The following is a 19,673-nucleotide window of genomic DNA, read 5'->3' as shown; positions in this document are numbered from 1 at the left end:
GGTACTTAGAGGGAGCTGTAGAGGGCAAAAACTGTAGAGGAAGACAGAGATCACATCCAGCAAATCACATCCAGCAAATAATTGAAGACGTTGGTAGCAAGTGCTTCTCTGAGATGAAGAGGTTAGCACAGGAGATGAATTCGTGGCGGGCCGCATCAAACAAGTCAGAATGATGACAAGCAAAGAAAAAAAAACGATTGCGCAGATAGTCATAGTAATTTTTCCTTTTGGTACATTTTATATCCAAAGATGGCAGCTTGAAGGTATCGAAACTGGACACTGGGTAGATAAAATAAAAATAAAAATGTTACAACACGTGTTCCTGGCACCCAAATGTACTTACTTACCAAAAATCAGCAACACGCGCAACCTATACTGATCAGCCAGAACATTATGACCACAGTAGCTGGAATGCAGTTCATGAGAACAGTTTGGATCTGCACATCAGAAATGAGAATGTCTGCAGTGAGTCATATAGACAACCATTATTTTGGGCTGCGAAAGGGCACATGCAAAAATAACCTTCTCACGGTTAACTGCAGTACAAAAAAGATTTCATGAAGCATCATACGACGGCAGAAGATAAGAGGGCTATTCGGAAAATAAGGGGTGATCGGCCGCTAAATGGGATCCACAGTGAAATTCTGATGATACTTTGCGCATATGAGTTGGGCAGTGTCTAGTTTGTCCGTAGATAGCGCTACGTCGCTGTTCTCAGCTCTGAGCGCACTGTGAGTGCGTGAAGATGCCTAGTAAATAGTCTCTTTCTACCCCACATCCCCCAAAGAATGTTTGCCTCCTGAGAGCTTTCACCTGATGGCGTCCAACCCCACACACCGTAACTGTGATGCAGTTCCTTCTTCAGGACAATTCTTTGCCACACAATGCATGGACATTGAGGAAGCTCCTGCATAGTTTTCCTTGGGAAGTGTGATCACCGACCATACAGGCCGGCCTTGGTTCCCTCTGATTTTCATCGCTGCTCAGATAAACCACTGGCTATGAAGATAACATTTTGGCACCGACAACTTACTGCATCCCAGCGTAGAAAAATGTCGGAAAGCACAGCAGGCTGCCTTCTGTGGGGAGAGAGTATTCGAAAGTTGGTACAACGCTACCGGTATGTTCACCTTTGGCACGGGTAACAGCGACGATACGTCGTGGTATGGAAGCAATGAGGCCTTGGTGGGTCGCCGGAGGGAGTTGGTACCGCATCTGCAAACTCAAGTCACCCAATTCCCGTACATTCCGGAGAGGGGGCCGACGAGCTCTGACACCACGTTCAGCCACATTCCAGATGTAATCCACCTAGTTCAGGTGTGGCGAGTCGGGTGGAGGGGTGGCAGATTCCCACCTGGAAATCGTCACTGTGTACCTCGAACTACTTCATCACGCTCTAGGCCCAGTGACATGGCGCATTATCTTGATGAAAAATGCTGCTGCCGCTGGGAAACATGATCGTCATGAAGGGAGGCACGTGGTCTACGACACTCTCTGATCATCATGGTGCTTTGCACCGTAAAGGTGTCATGGACCTGTTCCCCTGGAAGACGACGTATTCGTGCCCTCTCATCGGAACGATGAAGAAAGTATCGCGATTCATCAGACCTTGCAGTGCTCTGCCACTGTGCCAACGTCCAGTGCCGATGGTCACGTGCCTATTTGAGTAGTAGTTTTCGATGCCTTGATGTTAACATTGGCACATTCATGGGTCGTCAGCTGTGGACGCCCATCGTTAGGAGATCACGGTGCCCTGTGAATTCAGTGACACATTTACACTACCCAGCATTTAAGTCTGATGTCAGTTCTGCCATAGTTAGCTGTCTGTCGTGTTTTACTGGCCTGCCTAGCCTACGACGTCCGACACCTGTAATGAGGGGTGGCCACATAATCCTAAGACGTCTGTACGTCGTTTCACATTGGTTTTGCCAGTATTAAAGACACCGCAGCCCTCCTCGAACATTAGACAAGTTGTGCACTTTCCGAAATCTTCGTGCCGAGCCTCCGAACCATCGCAGTCTACCTTCGATCAAACTGGCATAGATCGGACGCCTCCCCATTCTACACACGGACAGCACGCTCACTGGCACTACAGGCACCGTGAGTGTTACTGATCAGCCGTCACTCCTCGCAAGTCGACGCTGCTGTCGGTTGAACGACTTCATATCGGCAGTAGGTCAATGGTTATATGTTCTAGCTGACTAGTGTTTAAATAATAAGATATTAAATATAAGTTGCTAACACAGCTAAATTATACACTAGAACCGCTAGCCACTTTTGCAGGAGACTCCTAGTTTCTAGAAATGGAACAAGGCGCTTCATTATACAGGTCACAACATGCACGCATGCCCTATATGACGAAAAGTGTGGTGTCACCGCCAGACACCACACTTTCTAGGTGGTAGCCTTTAAATCGGCCGCCGTCCGTTAGTATACGTCGGACCTGCGTGTCGCCACTATCAGTGATTGCAGACCGAGCGCCGCCACACGGCAGGTCTAGTCTAGTGAGACTCTCTAGCACTCGCCCCAGTTGGACAGCCGACTTTGCTAGCGATGGTTCACTGTCTACATAAGCTCTCATTTTGCAGAGACGACAGTTCGGCATAGCCTTCAGTTACGTCATTTGCTACGACCTAGCAAGGCGCCATATTCAGTTACCGGAAGTCATATCTTGAAGAATGTGTTCTGAACAGAAAAAGTTGTGAGTCATGTACCGTCAAGAGCGACGTTCATTATTAATGGACTAAAGTTAAGTATCAAACTAATTACGTCCGCTTTCTAAATTCTAATTCCTTGTCATGATCCAGACCTCATGTCAGTATAGTCCTTCCCTCCTCACGCCATCCTGCGTGAGCTAAAACGCGTGCATTTCGGCCTCCTCTAGTAACACGATGTTGGCTCTTAAGCCAACACAACAAAAAGTACCCGGACATCGATACGAAGTGAGGAATTGATTATGTGACAAGAGACGAACTCATCTGTAACGGGCGGGGATGTGTTGAGTTGTCAGTACAGTAGCAGTAACGGCAGCATAGTTCGGTCAGGAGAGGACAGTAATACATACGATAGAGGTCTGAAGAACCTTGAATAGCTAGTTGCAAATGGGTTCCAAATTAAACGTAGTGGGTCATTGCCACGAGAGACTCACGAAAAAAGGTGCTAACTTAGACAGTCTTGTTAGACTATAAGAGTAATGTAGAAATAGAAGACAGCGTACCCTGCAATATAGAATACATAAAAAAAGACAACCTAGCCTAGATGTGGGTTCAAGGCATCTGAGGGCAGAAGGCTTAAAGCATTGCTATTAATTGTGATAGCATGTAGTGATGGAAAGTGTGATGTCGGCCCAGGCGAGCGAGGGGATTTGTGATGGCATGAGGTAATCGCTACTGGTCACTATCAGTGACGACATTCAGTAAACCTAAGCTCTTTCGTATCCTCCTATCGCCCTACTTTCTTAATACGTAAATTGTTAGTTTTAAGCTCTTATCAGTTTCCCAGTGTATAAATCTGCAACATTGTTAACCCACCGAGAAACCAAATAAACTTCATTTTATGTGGATGTAAAATTTAATATTGTGAAAACCTGACATGTTAGTGAGCAGGTGACAGAGCAAATACAGAACATGAGGCAGATAGAGGAAATAAAATAACAAAATCTGGAATCATTCCCTAAAAGTTCGTTTCCTTACTTAATATTCAGATTGCATAAATCTAATTAATAAATGAAATGTTGTTTATATCTTTCCAGGATAAAATAGCACAAATATCATGCAAAGTAATTAAAGAGTCGTACGTTCCGGCGTGTTGTAACGAGCTCTAGCGATCATTTTAATGGCAAAGCAAGGCGGACAAAAGGCGGAAGAGGAATAAACAAGCGGAGGAGAACGAATGTCGCATGGGGCTTTAAGTTGCAGTCTGCTCGCAGTCAGACATCAAGTTCCCGTCGGGCCACTGGGGTAAAGGGTTTCTCTGCAATTGGCTGGCGGGATGGTATTGTGTTGTCTCCGCGACTGCTAATGGGCTTTGGCGCCGACTCCACACAATCACTGTGCCCGCGCGCACTGCTACAAAAGAGTTTTAAATGGACACAGAAATTAATAACTGCGTAATTACGTCGGCCGACCCCATTATAGAGCGCGGCGCGTCCTTTTGAACTCGTGACAAAATGTAATAAACGGGTTCACAAAAGACTTCGGATAGGCTCAATGAAGCGTGCGCGTTTTGTTTATTTTCGGCTGAATAGTCGCATTCTGCTTTGGAATAACAAGCATAAAAAGTGATTTATTTTTGGATTATGAACAGGTGTGTAATTTTTAACCCAGTGCTTTTGTTTTCAACGTGATTTCTCCCGCATTTTAATTATGGCGCATGGTAATTTCATTCAGCGGATATCTGTATTACGGAAAGAATATGATAGTTCGTTGTTGATAGGATGTTAATGTTTATGAGTCCTTCATTACTGACCTTTAATGTAAATGGTAAACGCGGTAGGCATTATCATAGACTTTCGGCCGTAGAGGCACGATGTAACGGGCGCAATTACTCACCGTAATATACAACAACGACATGAGTAATGTAGGTTTCGCTAAATCTGTTCTCCGTGTATTCTTGGCGTTATATACGAGGGGGAATCAAATGAAAAACTTTAATTTTGTAATAACAAATCAAAATTTCGCGCCGTTATCCTATAAGTTGGTAAGAGTGCTACAAACAGCGTGCAGAATGGCCTGTAGGTGGCAGCATAGTGCAGATACACATACCGTCGCAGTATCAGTATAAAGATGGCCTCCCCACTTGCGACTTGCACCAGGGAAGAACAGCGTTCTGATATTCGGTTTTTGCGTAGTGAAGGTGTGAAACCTATTGAAATTCATCGACGAATGAAGGTTCAGTACGGTGATGCATGTTTGTCACAGCAGCAAGTATACGAATGGAGCAGGAAGTTCGCAAATGGTGTGACTTCAGTGGAACATGCTCCTCGTCCAGGTCAGGCACAACGAGTTGTGACTCCACAGAACATTGCAGCAGTTGAAGCCATAGTGAAGGAAAACCGCCGAGTGACACTGAATGACATTGCAGCATGTTTACACATTAGTCATGGGTCAGCACACCACATTGTGCATGATGTGCTCCAGTGTCACAAAGTGTCTGCAAGATGGGTGCCATGGCAGCTGACTCCTGAAATGAGAGAACAACGTGTTGATGCTTGTGAAGAACTTCTTCGGCGCTTTGAATGAGAAGGTGATGGCTTCCTTGGAAGAATGGTTACTGGGGCCGAAACCTGGGTTCACTTCCACCAACCGGAAACGAAGAGAGCGAGCTAGGATTGGCGCCATTCCTCATCACCAAAACCAAACAAGTTTCGAACAGAACCATCAGCAGGGAAGGTTATGCTGACTCTCTTTTGGGACGAGAAAGGCGTCATTTTGGAGCATTACATGCCTAGAGGGACCACTGTCACCAGTGCATCACACACAGATCTCCTAAAAAAATCATCTGCGGCATGCAATCAAATCGAAGCGACGTGGATTGCTGTCAGCAGGTGTCCTTTGGCAACATGAGAAGGCAAGGCCCCACACTGCTCGTACAACAGTTGCAACAATCGCAGACCTGGATTTTGAGTGTCTTTCTCATCCACCATACTCACCAGACCTTGCCCCAAGTGATTTCCGTATGTTTGAACCACTCAAAGACGCAGTGGAACGAAAGGAGTTCCGTTCTGATGAAGAGGTCCACCAAGCGGTGCATGAGTGGTTGTGCGGACTACCAAAAGAGTTTTTCTCTAAAGGAATTTATGCACTTCGTAGGTGCTGTGAGGTCCTGTATTGAGCGAGGGGGAGATTATGTTGAAAAGTGATACAACGTTGTACCACATCTGCACAATAAATAATATTTTTAAAAAAATTGAGGTTTTCATTTTAAAATGTCATTTTGAAATGTCCTTCTTGCTCATTTGATTCACATTTGAGAAATATTACAAGCTCACAGATGGTAAAAATAGAATTTCAGGCACAAACACTGTTCCAGGAAATTTTCTACGTAAGTAAAACACAGAAGCAGGAGCCATTTTCCCTTCTTTTTTTTTGAGCTACTCTATTCAGACGATGATAGGCTATGCGTCAGAATGAAGCTTACGGGTTATGGTACACCGTATACCGTAGCAAACTCGTAGGTACATGTTCATTAGCTAGTAAGCGTTCAGCGTTTCTTCGTAGTTATTGTTGTTTACAAGTAATCTAGTATACGACATGGTCTATGTATTATTCATTTCACTGATGTGACAGAACGAGAAGGATGTGCTGAAGAAATTAGTCGGACGTACGGACACTGGGAACAGACAGCGTTTGTAATATGTTGAGGAGTCACACGTTTGAAAAGTGTTGTAGGAGTACGATATGCTAGCTTTACAACTTCAGACTTTGCAAATATAGAATGAGAGCTTCGTCCTCAAAACGCTAGTATTTCTGTGTTCGACACACATGATGTACTGTACAAACAGATGACAGCTCCTTTCGAGTTTTGGATATTTCAACTATCGAAATACTCATTGTTTTGACCGAAAGAAAACAAATTCTAATACCGCTAGAGCTGCCTAGGAAACGCGTTCATTGATCAGTTGCAATGCATGGTAATAATCATCTCGGTAATCTATGCCAGCCAACGCCTTACCTGAAAGAATGTCCCATGAATTTCTATCTACCACTTTGGATTCAGTTTCATAGATTTTCAGTACCTTTCGGATTCGGTGACCTTTTCAGCTGCCATAGTATTTGTGTAATTGAACGCTCGAGGACCTTTTACTGTCGAAGAATTTCGTGTATCTCACTTCATTATGTTTCAAATGTAGTCACGGCAACTCACTTTATTATATGTACAATAGGATGAGTAACACTAGCAACCTGCCAGGTTAGCCGAGAGCACTAATGCGCTGCTTCCTAGAGTCGGGTAGGCGCGCCGGCCCAGGATCGAATACTCCCAGCGGATTAACGACGAGGGGCAGCGTGCCGGCCAGCCTGGATGTGGTTTTTAGGCAGTTTTCCACATCCCCCTAGGTGAATACCGGGCTGGTCCACCCGTACCGCATCACTTACACGACTCGCAGACATTTGAAACACGTTCGTACTGTTTCATGATTCACACTAGACGCAGACAGCTGGTGTACACTGTTTCCGTCCCGGGGATACGGGTGGCGGCAGGAAGGGCATCAGGCCACCCTTTAAAATTAACCATGCCAAATGCGATTGTGACCCTGCGAAAACTGCTGCACAAAGGGAGTAGTTGAAGGTAGAAGATGGATGAACAAAATTTTCCAGTGACACATAATAAAATTAGCCTGATCTTAGGTATTCAGATTGACCATCTATTGGTCACAGGGTTTGGAAACAGGCTGCTTCAACACTGCTATATCCTGAAACTTGATTGGGATGGACACATAAAGAAAGCCTAAACTGTATTGCCCTCAGACCATCGTGAAAATGGTGACAGTGTATACGATTATGTACATTTCTTTTCATCTGCGTAATTACCGTTCATCCGTTTACACTCCCAGATATCGTGCGCCTTAGAGCGCCAGCTTCATGAACACAAGGAGGCACGCCAGCCGCGTTCCGTATGCGGGCCATTATCCAGACCAGCCTGAATGTGATTTATAGGTGGTTTTCCCGCATCCCACCAGATGAATACCGGACTGGTACTCAAGTCCACCTCAGATACACGCTATAAAAACATTTACAAAACTTTCCCACACTTCCAAGTTGAAATTTCCACTCCGCAGCGGAGGGTGCGCCGATATGAACCGTCCTCAGACTCTCTTATAGACTTTATTATTGATGGACAGATGAGGTAAACTGATTCCGTCCAGGTGAGCGAATTGGTGACTGAAGACGGTTGATGTTCAATCTCGTTAAAATAAGTAATCAGTAGGAACAGAAAATCTGTTTTCCTCGACCGCCCAATGTGGTTAAAATAAAAGCGAGGTGGAAAATTCGGCTGGTCTTTTGTCAAAGACTGGTTAGTTCTTCAATGTAAGACTTTCACAGTGTAAACACGTCATTCACTTGGAACATGAAAATATGAGAAAAAGACAAAAAAAAAGGTTCAAGTGGCTCTGAATGCTATGGGATTTAACATCTGAGTTCATCAGTCTCCTACACTTAGAACTATTTAAACCTAACTAACCTAAGGACATCACCCACATCCATGCCCGTGGCAGGATTCGAACCTGCGACCGTAGCAGCAGCGCGGTTCCTGGTAAAGACAGTAAGCTGCAAGAATAAGTACAGACTTTGGAACGGAAAACTCAAAGAACGGTAGCTACATGGGTAATTGGATACAACAAGCGGGCTCGACAACTTCGTAAAGAAAGTAATACGAACAGTTAGCTTCGCAGCAGCGTGGCTTCAGAGCAGTTAGTAGCGCACCTCCTTCAGGCAACATCAGGTTACATGTTTCAGCCATGTAATTTTCTTCCCCTTCTCACAATAAAAATCCAAACTCCTTCGGTTAGCGGCCGCGGTGGTGTCGCGGTTCTAGGCGCTCAGTCCGGAGCCGCGCAACTGCTACGGTCGCAGGTTCGAATCCTGCGTCGGGCATGGATGTGTGTGATGTTCTCAGGTTAGTTAGGTTTAAGTCGTTCTAACTTCTAGGGGACTGATGACCACAGATGTTAAGTCCCATAGTGCTCAGAGCCATTTCTTCATCTTCTTCCTTCGGTTAACCATACACAGACTTTCTAAAGATTCATTTGAGAACAACGATTTTCATTTCCATCTCTCTCTGTCACTGTTTCTCTTTTTTCTCTGAAATTTTCTGTTCAGGAAGATGAGATTATTTGTAGTAACATTTCTCTCAGTTGGGAGTGAAACAAGCGTGAACGAAACTTTAGATTTGAGGCTTTAAGTTGTCGTTTTTCCTCGCATTTGAACAAGTTGGTGTCGTCCTGTTGTAATTGATATTTATTCGAGTGGTGTAGTGCCACAAAATCCACACTCTCATAAGCAAGTGCGCCTTCACCAGCCCTCCACCAGCATAGAACACAGCACACCCTGTCTCCTTACTTACCACCCCTGTATTGCTTGTAATGCTTTGCTGCTCTGCACGCAGTAATGGAAGTCTCTGTGGAAGTATAAGATGTAAAATTTTCAGTAGCGATCTTGTTGTATTTGATGAAATGAAATTGATCATGTCGGTAACAGTGAAAAGGAAAATACGGTTGAGAAGGGTTAATATATACTGGGAAATGATAAATGCCAAAGTTATATTCACTGTATCTGCTGTAATTTAAAAATTCGTCTTAATATTCTAACAATAATTCGGATCAAAATAACTCACTTGTTTCTCTACAGAAATGTGATATTTTTGCGCAACAGCAGAAACATTTACACCACTTTGAAAAACAGTAAAAGTCTTATAACTTCTTTTTTTCCCCACATGTCCTACGTAATACATTACGTCCCTTCGATATGCTTCAAATTGGCCCCGCCTTATTATTTATTCCAAGCACAATAACGCTCCTGCTTTCTTCGTCGTTATTTAATTCAGTAATATTGGATACTGTGAATAGGCAGAGGGGCATAACAATCAGCAACAAACTTCTTGGAATGAACAATGTCTTATGAAGTCCACGAAATACAGATACGCACATAGAGAGTCCTATTAAAAAAAACTGTTGTTGTTCCATAGGAGAAACTGTGGGCATTTCATCGAGTGCAGTACCATTCCGGAGACCATGAAACCTGGTCAGCGGCTTTTATGTCCGTCAGAAAAGACAAATGTGAATTTGTTTGACGGAAACTTGGAACGGATAAATTAACATTCAATTAGTGACCACTTTAGGAGAGATATACTTCAATATAAACGGCACATGGATTCAGTTGCTAATACAACTGAGTCTACTCGGCAGTTGAGTCGGCAACACAAACATAAACATTGAATCAAAACAAGTGTTCAGTTGGAAAAACGCAAAGTGGTAACTATACGAAGAGGAACGGCACCAAAAATTGAACAGAAATATAATACGTAGAAAATCGTCCACGCAACCTGCCACTGAAAATGCGTTGCAAAGAATAAAGGCGAAACGCGTATGGCACGAAAATTGTGTATCATTCACTTGTAGTCAGACGATCCAAAAAGCAAAATTATCAATATACCGTAATAACAATTTTTAGGATGCTATAAACAAATGTATCCTAGGCTTTGTAAACAAATAATTATCTACAGATTCCAATGATTCGGATTTCATACCCGGTTGATATTATTTCTTTCTACCACCACTCTAATGGCTTCAGTTTTTGATAATGCTTCGTGTGTATTCGGTGGTGGGCTACGGGACTCCTTTCATCTGGATAGGTGCTCCTCTTCTCAGGTAATGTTAACGAATGACTCACAAAAAGGTGAAGTCGAAGCAAGGCTCATGTAATGGACAGTATTAATGGAGTAGTGTTGTAAGTCATATGTATACATTCTATGTGTGGTAAAACTCTGGTGACTGGTTCATGTCCCATGCCCGGTGCATGTTAATGTCGTAAAAAATACCGGGCTTAGGACGTACACTGGCCATCAAATATAGGTGTATATCGGAAGTACGGGCTAACAGGATACATAGGTGGTTTATTCATAACAGGAGTGAAGCAAATCCTATCAACTCTGATAGAAACAAAAGCTATATTCGACATCGTTTGGTAACGACTCAACATTTGGAGTGGCATAAGCTCCTAATTTGGGCTCTTCTGTCGAACATCGGATTCACTCTGTATTTGTCACGTCTTACCAAGCCATTGCGGAAAGCTGTTTAAAATACTAGTTTTAGGTCTAGCCTTTCTCTCTTGTGGTTATCATTTTCATTCCAGTACGCTTGAGTTTTAATGATATAGTAAGAGAAGTAACAATTATCTATCTGTAAATATGGATGTTTTGGATGATGTGACAAAAATTGCGAGTCACCAAGTGAAGTGAGCTTTGACAACTCTTCAAATTCGATAGTAGACACCTTTAGGTTCAAAAAGGAAAATTCATATCTTCATTGACGGAGTAGATTATTTATGCTCAACATGAAGGCATACATCAACACCAAAAGAGCTTCACGGTTTTTTTTCTCTAAATCAAGGCTGCAGCCAAAGGTGAGCGGGAGTTCCGATACTACCCTATCACCCGCATGAAATTACACGTAACCGAGTTTCCCCGTAGAGAACTGGAAATATATTTTGATTTTCAATCATACGTCGAAAACGGTACACGCACATAGTCGACAAGGCCAGGATTAAACTATCTATTGATCCAAAGCACTACTGGCTACTGCCCACCACTTTTTTAGCCCAGACCAATTGCTGAACTTGCTTGACCTCAGCTGTTGTTTTGTAAATCAGTTCAGTCCTTACTTGCGGTTGAATTAAGTGTAAGCGCTACCGTTTATTATTTTTGTGTTGTGTGATAGATTCTAATTGAGGATAAGATTGTTACAAGAAAGAAGAGCAAAACTCGTTTTTGATTCGTCCGCTAGCGTTTTGATCAGGTAAAAATTTGTACCCACTATTATAATAACTTAATTACCTATCTATAGCTGTTTAATGTTACCATTGTCTTCGTTATTCATATTTGGAGGTTGGTAAAACTTTGGGGTTCCAACATTTCATTACTTCGCAAGGCAACGGAGCGGTAAACTTCATTAAAAATAGCATTGAAATAAAAATCAGTGCATAAAAATGCACTTGGATTTGACTATGTCGCCTAAAAATCGCGTTGACCAATAAAAATATCCCCCAAACGGCGATATTTGCATTTCTTTAGAAAATTTGCTCACTGTTCCATCGCTACTAGCCCAATGGCAGTATATCGCCCAAATTAGTCACCCAGGTGGTACTCAAACTATGAAGACCGAGTCCTATACTGAACGATGGGGAGGGATTTATGGAGAGCGGAAGGGGTAAGTGATGATGATACGCTGTATAGTTGGTTCGTTTCTAAAAAAAAATTCAGAGGGCAGTTTGAACTCGTGCGAGCCGACCGCTCTCTGCAACCCCCACCCTTTTCGTCCTAAATATATCTACGCTCTTGTGGTACTATAGTAACTGAAGCCAGCAGTTTCATTCACAATTAAATCTTACAGCGTGCATATATTCATGCACTACCAAATGACTAAACTTGCACAATTAAAAGAATACATGCATTCTCAGAATTCAGTCATATATTATGATGCATTTTATTTTATCTTAAAACAATGGTCAACAACCAGTTTCTCCAAATTCTCCACCGACGCATTGTAGCTCTGCGTGCTGAGCTGCTGAGCTAGCTGTTCCTGGATTCGGGATGCGAGGTGGCTTATTTCCTTCCGCCAATAACATGTAAAATTGTTTTTAGTGGTTTACCATTTGCAGTTCCGGCATATGCCGGGATTGGTCCCTTACTCTAGGCCACAGACAGTTCCTTCCGAAAGCCTTTCTTTCCTGAAAGATTACATTTCCTTTAAATATGCAGCTCCTTTGCTTAAATGAAAAGAAGTGCATCGAAGGCGAGCTGTGCATCTCTTTGGAGTCTCCCGGCACTAAAAGCCATATACTAAGGAAATATAAATCCAAATTTTCCTCATTTAGCCTCATGATTTTGTCTGTCGGGGCATTCTTTAGTGCAGAAATGACATATGCATACATAAATGAGGGAATTTTGGAAAGGGAAAGGTTCAATAATTCGCGATCATTTACATTTTCACCATCAAAAATTATTCTAGCTTATTTGTCGAACAGAGATCTCTTTATGCCAAAATCCCTGTAGGTAACAGTCACGGTCTCCCTAAAAATTTGCGGTCGGACGGTGCAGATCTCTTCCTCAGCTAAAATCCAGACTGAAAGAAGGCAAAGGAAGATTGGAGCATGACTGCCTCTTTGTAGTTTGCCTAAGTACAGCACTCCCTGATTGTTGAAAATTCCGAGATCATTGTCGAATATGATTTATCGTTCTCCACCGAAATTCTCAGAATAAATGAAAACCATGAATGCTTTTAACGTCCTCTTCAACAAATCGGACCCACCCTTTGACAAAATCCTGGCTACGATCTCGTCTAAATCCACAAATAAAATCATAAAAGATCGGCGCTTTCCATTATGTGCAATCTAAATTCTCACCAAATATGCTACTGGCCATTAAAATAGCTACACCACGAAAATGACGTGCTACAGAAGTGAAATTTAACCGACAGGAAGAAGATGCTGTGATTTGCAAATGATTAGCTTTTCAGAGCATTCACACAAGGTTGGCGCCGGTGGCGACACCTACAACGTGCTGACATGAGGAAAGTTTCCAACCGATTTCTCATACACAAACAGCAGTTGACCGGCGTTCCCTGGTGAAACGTTGTTGTGATGCCTCGTGTAAAGAGGAGACATGAGTACCATCAAGTTTCCAACTTTGATAAAGGTCAGATTGTAGCCTATCGGGATTGCGGTTTATCGTATCGCGACATTGCTGCTCGCGTTGGTCGAGATCCAATGACTGTTAGCAGAATATGGAATCGGTGGGTTCAGGAGCGTAATACGGAACGCCGTGCTGGATCACAACGGCCTAGTGGACGTTACATTTCAGATGTGTTACGACCCGTGGCTCTACCCTTCATTCGATCCCTACGAACCCCTATATTTCAGCAGGATAATGCACGACCGCATGTTGCAGGTCTGGTACGGGCCTTTCTGGATGTTCGATTGCTGCCCTGGCCAGCACATTCTCCAGATCTCTCACCAATTGAAAACGTCTGGTCAACGGTGGCCGAGCAACTGGCTAGTTACAATACTCCAGTCACTACTCTTGATGAACTGTGGTATCGTGTTGAAGCTGCATGGGAAACTGTACCTGTACACGCCATCCAAGCTCTGTTTGACTCACTGCCCAGGCGTATCAAGGCCGTTATTACGGCCAGAGGTGGTTGTTCTGGGTACTGATTTCTCAGGATCTATGCACCCAAATTGCGTGAAAATGTAATCACATGTCAGTACTAGTATAATATATTTGTCTAATGAATACCCGTTTATCATCTGCATTTCTTCTTTGTGCAGCAATTTTAATGGCCAGTGGTGTAGATGACACAGGAATCAGCCTGCAATCAGTAGAAGAAATTACTCTGTGGCTGGCAGTGCCATAACTAGTCACTCAGCACATCAAAAACGTATAGTTGAACTTGTAGAACAACAGGTTTACCCGAACTGTGTTGTTAATGATTGGATCATCAGGCCAAAGACCGCCACTGACTGCATTACAAGGCTGGCGAGTGGCCTTGGCTGTCTGCTCAAGGCATAAACACATAAAGTGCCACAATCCGATCTTAATTTGTCAAGTTGGTAATTTCTCAGACTCGAGAGTTCACGAGAACGACTGAACGAATTTTGCTCATTTAATACCCTAAGACAAGAAGAAGGAAAGACTATTGATGCTCTGCGTCCCGTCCACGGCAGAGATTATGAGAAATGGAGCTTTGATCGGATTTCTTACTACTGGAGAGGAAGGAAGGGACGATTACCCATCCAAGCAACCTTACCAGCTTTTGCATGGAGTGACCTGGGTGATTGCAGAAAACCGATAGGTGCATCGCCGACCCGAGAATTGAATCCGGCTCTTTCAGATGAGAGTGAAACGCATCGCCCACTACACCACATCGCTCAATCGCCAAGGAGATATTGAATTACTATTCTCTGACAAACTTGCTGGGATTTTCGAGAAACTATCTGCGAGAACGAACTTTTCAACTTTACATCTTTTAAAAAACAAGTACAGGAGTAATCTGAATGTAAATAGTGATTTGAGGTTAAAACAAACCAATTTTAATACAGATATTGATTCTCTCTTGAGCGACAATATCAAAAATCCCATTACGTTCTTTATAACACTGACCCCTCGATGTTGAGTTTCATCTAGTGACAGATAAGTCAATATAATACAAAAAATATAAAAATAAAATAAAAGTTTTCATTCCTTCTTCTCTGAGTTTTACTAATCATGCCTACACACACCCATACATACATACACACACACACACACACACACACGCATATATATATATATATATATATATATATGACATCGTAACGTCTTATTATACACAGGCAGTGATGTCATCAATTAAATATAACTCTACGGCATTCCCAGCCACGTTAAACCGTATGTACGACGCGCCCGTCAATAGTGAAGTCAAATGCCTGAATATGAGATTATCCAGTATAGAGTGTATCAAAACTGCTACGATTCAGCATTTGTTGACGCAATTAATATATAAGAAGAAAAATCTTCCCTCCCATACCGCATTAGAGGCAGGTTTTACAACGCTTGGATGAACCGAGCTAACAAAGGAATGCTCTATATTTTGTAGAATACCATATCTGGATGCAGTATCCGATAAAATAGGCAGACGTATGAGACCTACAAATTATATTCCACCGTATATTACATTTTCGGATATACACTCCTGGAAATTGAAATAAGAACACCGTGAATTCATTGTCCCAGGAAGGGGAAACTTTATTGACACATTCCTGGGGTCAGATACATCACATGATCACACTGACAGAACCACAGGCACATAGACACAGGCAACAGAGCATGCACAATGTCGGCACTAGTACAGTGTATATCCACCTTTCGCAGCAATGCAGGCTGCTATTCTCCCATGGAGACGATCGTAGAGATGCTGGATGTAGTCCTGTGGAACGGCTTGCCATGCCATTTCCACCTGGCGCCTCAGTTGGAGCAGCGTTCGTGCTGGACGTGCAGACCGCGTGAGACGACGCTTCATCCAGTCCCAAACATGCTCAATGGGGGACAGATCCGGAGATCTTGCTGGCCAGGGTAGTTGACTTACACCTTCTAGAGCACGTTGGGTGGCACGGGATACATGCAGACGTGCATTGCTCTGTTGGAACAGCAAATTCCCTTGCCGGTCTAGGAATGGTAGAACGATGGGTTCGATGACGGTTTGGATGTACCGTGCACTATTCAGTGTCCCCTCGACGATCACCAGTGGTGTACGGCCAGTGTAGGAGATCGCTCCCCACATCATGATGCCGGGTGTTGGCCCTGTGTGCCTCGGTCGTATGCAGTCCTGATTGTGGCGCTCACCTGCACGGCGCCAAACACGCATACGACCATCATTGGCACCAAGGCAGAAGCGACTCTCATCGCTGAAGACGACACGTCTCCATTCGTCCCTCCATTCACGCCTGTCGCGACACCACTGGAGGCGGGCTGCACGATGTTGGGGCGTGAGCGGAAGACGGCCTAACGGTGTGCGGGACCGTAGCCCAGCTTCATGGAGACGGTGCGAATGGTCCTCGCCGATACCCCAGGAGCAACAGTGTCCCTAATTTGCTGGGAAGTGGCGGTGCGGTCCCCTACGGCGCTGCGTAGGATCCTACGGTCTTGGCGTGCATCCGTGCGTCGCTGCGGTCCGGTCCCAGGTCGACGGGCACGTGCACCTTCCGCCGACCACTGGCGACAACATCGATGTACTGTGGAGACCTCACGCCCCACGTGTTGAGCAATTCGGCGGTACGTCCACCCGGCCTCCCGCATGCCCACTATACGCCCTCGCTCAAAGTCCGTCAACTGCACATACGGTTCACGTCCACGCTGTCGCGGCATGCTACCAGTGTTAAAGACTGCGATGGAGCTCCATATGCCATGGCAAACTGGCTGACACTGACGGCGGCGGTGCACAAATGCTGCGCAGCTAGCGCCATTCGACGGCCAACACCGCGGTTCCTGGAGTGTCCGCTGTGCCGTGCGTGTGATCATTGCTTGTACAGCCCTCTCGCAGTGTCCGGAGCAAGTATGGTGGGTCTGACACACCGGTGTCAATGTGTTCTTTGTTCCATTTCCAGGAGTGTATACACCCGAGGACGCAGAAGTACCGCAACACGACGTGGCATGGACTCGACTAATGTCTGAAGTAGTGCTGGAGTGAATTGACACCAAGGACCCTCCAGGACAGTCCATAAATCCGTAAGGGTACAACGGGGTGGAGATCTCTTCAGAACAGCATGCTGTAAGGCAACAATAATGCTCTATATGCTCAATAATGTTCATGTTTGGGGAGCTTGGTAGCCAGAGGAAGTGTTTAAAAGGAGCGTTTCTGAAGCCACTCTGTAACAGTTTTGGACGCATTGTCTTGCTGGAATTACCCAAGTCCGTCGGAATGCTCAATGAACATGAATGGATGCAGATGATCAAACAGGGTGATTAAGTACGTGTCACCTATCACATTCACATCTAGAAGTTTCAGGGGTCCCATATCACTCCAACTGCACACGCCCCATACCATTACAGAGCCTCCACCAGCTTGAACACTCCGCTGCTGATATGCAGGATCGATGAATTCATGAGGTTGTCTCCATGTCCGTACACATCCTACCACTCGATACAATTTGAAACGAGACTCGGCCGATCAGGAAACATGTTTCCAGTCATCTGCAGTCCAATGTCGATGTTGACGGGCCCAGGCGAGGCACAAAGATTTGTGTCGTGCAGTCATGAAGGGTGTACTAGCTGGCCTTCGGCTCCGAAATCGCATATCGATGATGTTTCGTTGAATAGTTCGCATCCTGACACTTGTTGATGGCCTAGCATTGAAATCTGCAGCAACGAGGAAGGGTAGCACTTCTGTCATGCTGAACGATTCTCATCAGTCGCCATTGGTCCCGTACTTGAAGGATCTATTCCCAGCTGGTGCGACCTCGGGGATTTGATGTTTTATCGGATACCTGATATTCACTGTACACTCATGAAATGGTCGTACGGGAAAATCTCCACTTCACCGCTCCTCGGAGACGCTGTGTCCCATCGCCCGTACGTCGACTATAACATCAATTTCAGTCTGACTTAAATCTTGATAACCTGTAATTGTAACAGCAGTAACCGATCTATCAACTGCGCGACTTTTTGTCTTATACAGTCGTTGCCGTCCGCAACCCCGTATTCTGCCTGTTTGCATATCTCTGTATTTGAATACGTATGCTTGTACCAGTTTCTTTGGCTCTTCAGAGTATTTAATTGTTTACCCGTGTGTGTGTGTGTGTGTGTGTGTGTGTGTGTGTGTGTGTCTTACGTTTATGTTGTCCGCGGCTCGTGGTCTTGCGGTAGCGTTCTCGCTTCCCGTGCATAGGGTCCCGGGTTCGCTTCCCGGTGGGGTCAGGGATTTTCTCTGCCTTGGGATGACTGGGTGTTGTGTGTTTCTGCATCATTTCATCCTCATTCACTCGCCAGTTACGTTTGTGGCGTTAAAGAATTTGTGGAGCGGCGGCCGAACCACCCCGGCCATCAATGCCATACGCTCATTGTTATTACTTTTATGTTTAGTTATTGGGCATCTAAGCCTTTTCTTACAAAGTAGGTGGTCTGCACAGCTAAAAAGTGGAAAGATTAGCAACCGTTGTCCCAGGGTATGGCTGAGCCATTTCTCCCTTCTTTCGAGAGCCCTAAGTCGGCAAGGTATACAGGAGAACATCTGTGTAGTTTGGAACATAAGTGAAGAGGTACTGGCAGCAGTGAGGTTGCGTAGATGGGTCGTGAGTCGTGCTTTGATGGCTGAGTCGGTAGAGCACTTGCCGGGAAGGAGCAAAGGCCCCACCTCTAAGTGCGTCCGCTGCGCTGTTTAAATTTGGTAGAGAGCTTTTTCTGCCATTGCAAGCCTACGTTTTATATCCTGTTATGGAGTGGTCAGTACACTGATGTCCAAATAGCAAAATGACATACTATTACATTTCTAACCCACTTCCTTGAGTATCGTTCGATTGTTGGTTATCTTACAATCCGTGTTAAAGACACTAATCAACCCATTTAACTGATTTTCAAAGTCAATTGCAGGCTCTGACACATTACGTTATCGGCAAACCTCAAAATTACTTTACCTTCATTAACTTTAATTCTCTTTCCCTAATTTTCTTTGGCTTCTTTTACCTTCGCTTCAGTATTGAGGTTCAATAACAACTGACGTAAATAACAATCCCGTCTGACCATCTTCTCACCTACCACCTACCATTCATGTACCTCGACTCTTAGAACGGCACTCTAGTTTTTGTACGAGTTGTAGATAACTTTTAGCTATCTTAGTTATATCATTACTTAAATCAGACATATGGAAGGGACTTCACAAATATGATGAAGGTGTGAGAATTTATCAGAATTTCTTCACTCAGGAATGATAAACTCACTCTTCTGGTGGCAGGCTCCTGGACCACCTAAAGAATTTCACGAAGCCGCCTGGTTGTGAGAGGTGTAAGAGGGTTCGAGCAAGTGGAGGTGACACATGAGCTGGCAGGCCGGGAACGACAGATAAAGGAGCGCGGAGCGTCCGGAGGCCGCGCCACACACGGTGGCGGACATTGAAGCGCGTGGGGACATCGCCACGAGTGGCCCTCGTCCCCGTTAGGGGAACATTGGCGTGCCGCGGCAGCCAGAAAAGAAAAGGGCAAAGTGGCGGTGGGGAAGGTCTGCCGGCACTTTCCGAGGGGGCTGATAAAATTCATAGCGCAATGGCGCGTGCCAGGGAGGTCCTCTTTAGGAAATGACGATGTCGTCTCTCGCACGTGGTACTGCGGGAGCGGCGACCATTCACACGGCGCCGTCTGCGCGATTACTGGTCTTTATCACGGCCCTGCAGCGACAGCTGCGCCTAACGCCCGCCTCCGTGGCCTCCGCAT

The 19,673-nt window shown here is 44.7% G+C and overlaps 1 protein-coding gene across 1 annotated transcript in view; it reads right to left on the bottom strand.

Annotated features, from left to right (window-relative positions):
- The window catches only part of LOC126484811 (irregular chiasm C-roughest protein), a 410,474-nt gene that overhangs the window by 346,931 nt on the left and 43,870 nt on the right, over positions 1–19,673 (bottom strand). Inside the window, exon 2 of the mRNA XM_050108408.1 lies at positions 9,064–9,234. Within this exon, the coding sequence (XP_049964365.1) occupies positions 9,064–9,234 (171 nt within the window). The remainder of the gene's footprint in view (positions 1–9,063; positions 9,235–19,673) is intronic.

This window comes from Schistocerca serialis, chromosome 6, assembly GCF_023864345.2.
Source record: "Schistocerca serialis cubense isolate TAMUIC-IGC-003099 chromosome 6, iqSchSeri2.2, whole genome shotgun sequence".
Lineage (NCBI taxonomy): Eukaryota > Metazoa > Arthropoda > Insecta > Orthoptera > Acrididae > Schistocerca > Schistocerca serialis.
This window is presented reverse-complemented; position numbering and strand designations above follow the sequence as displayed.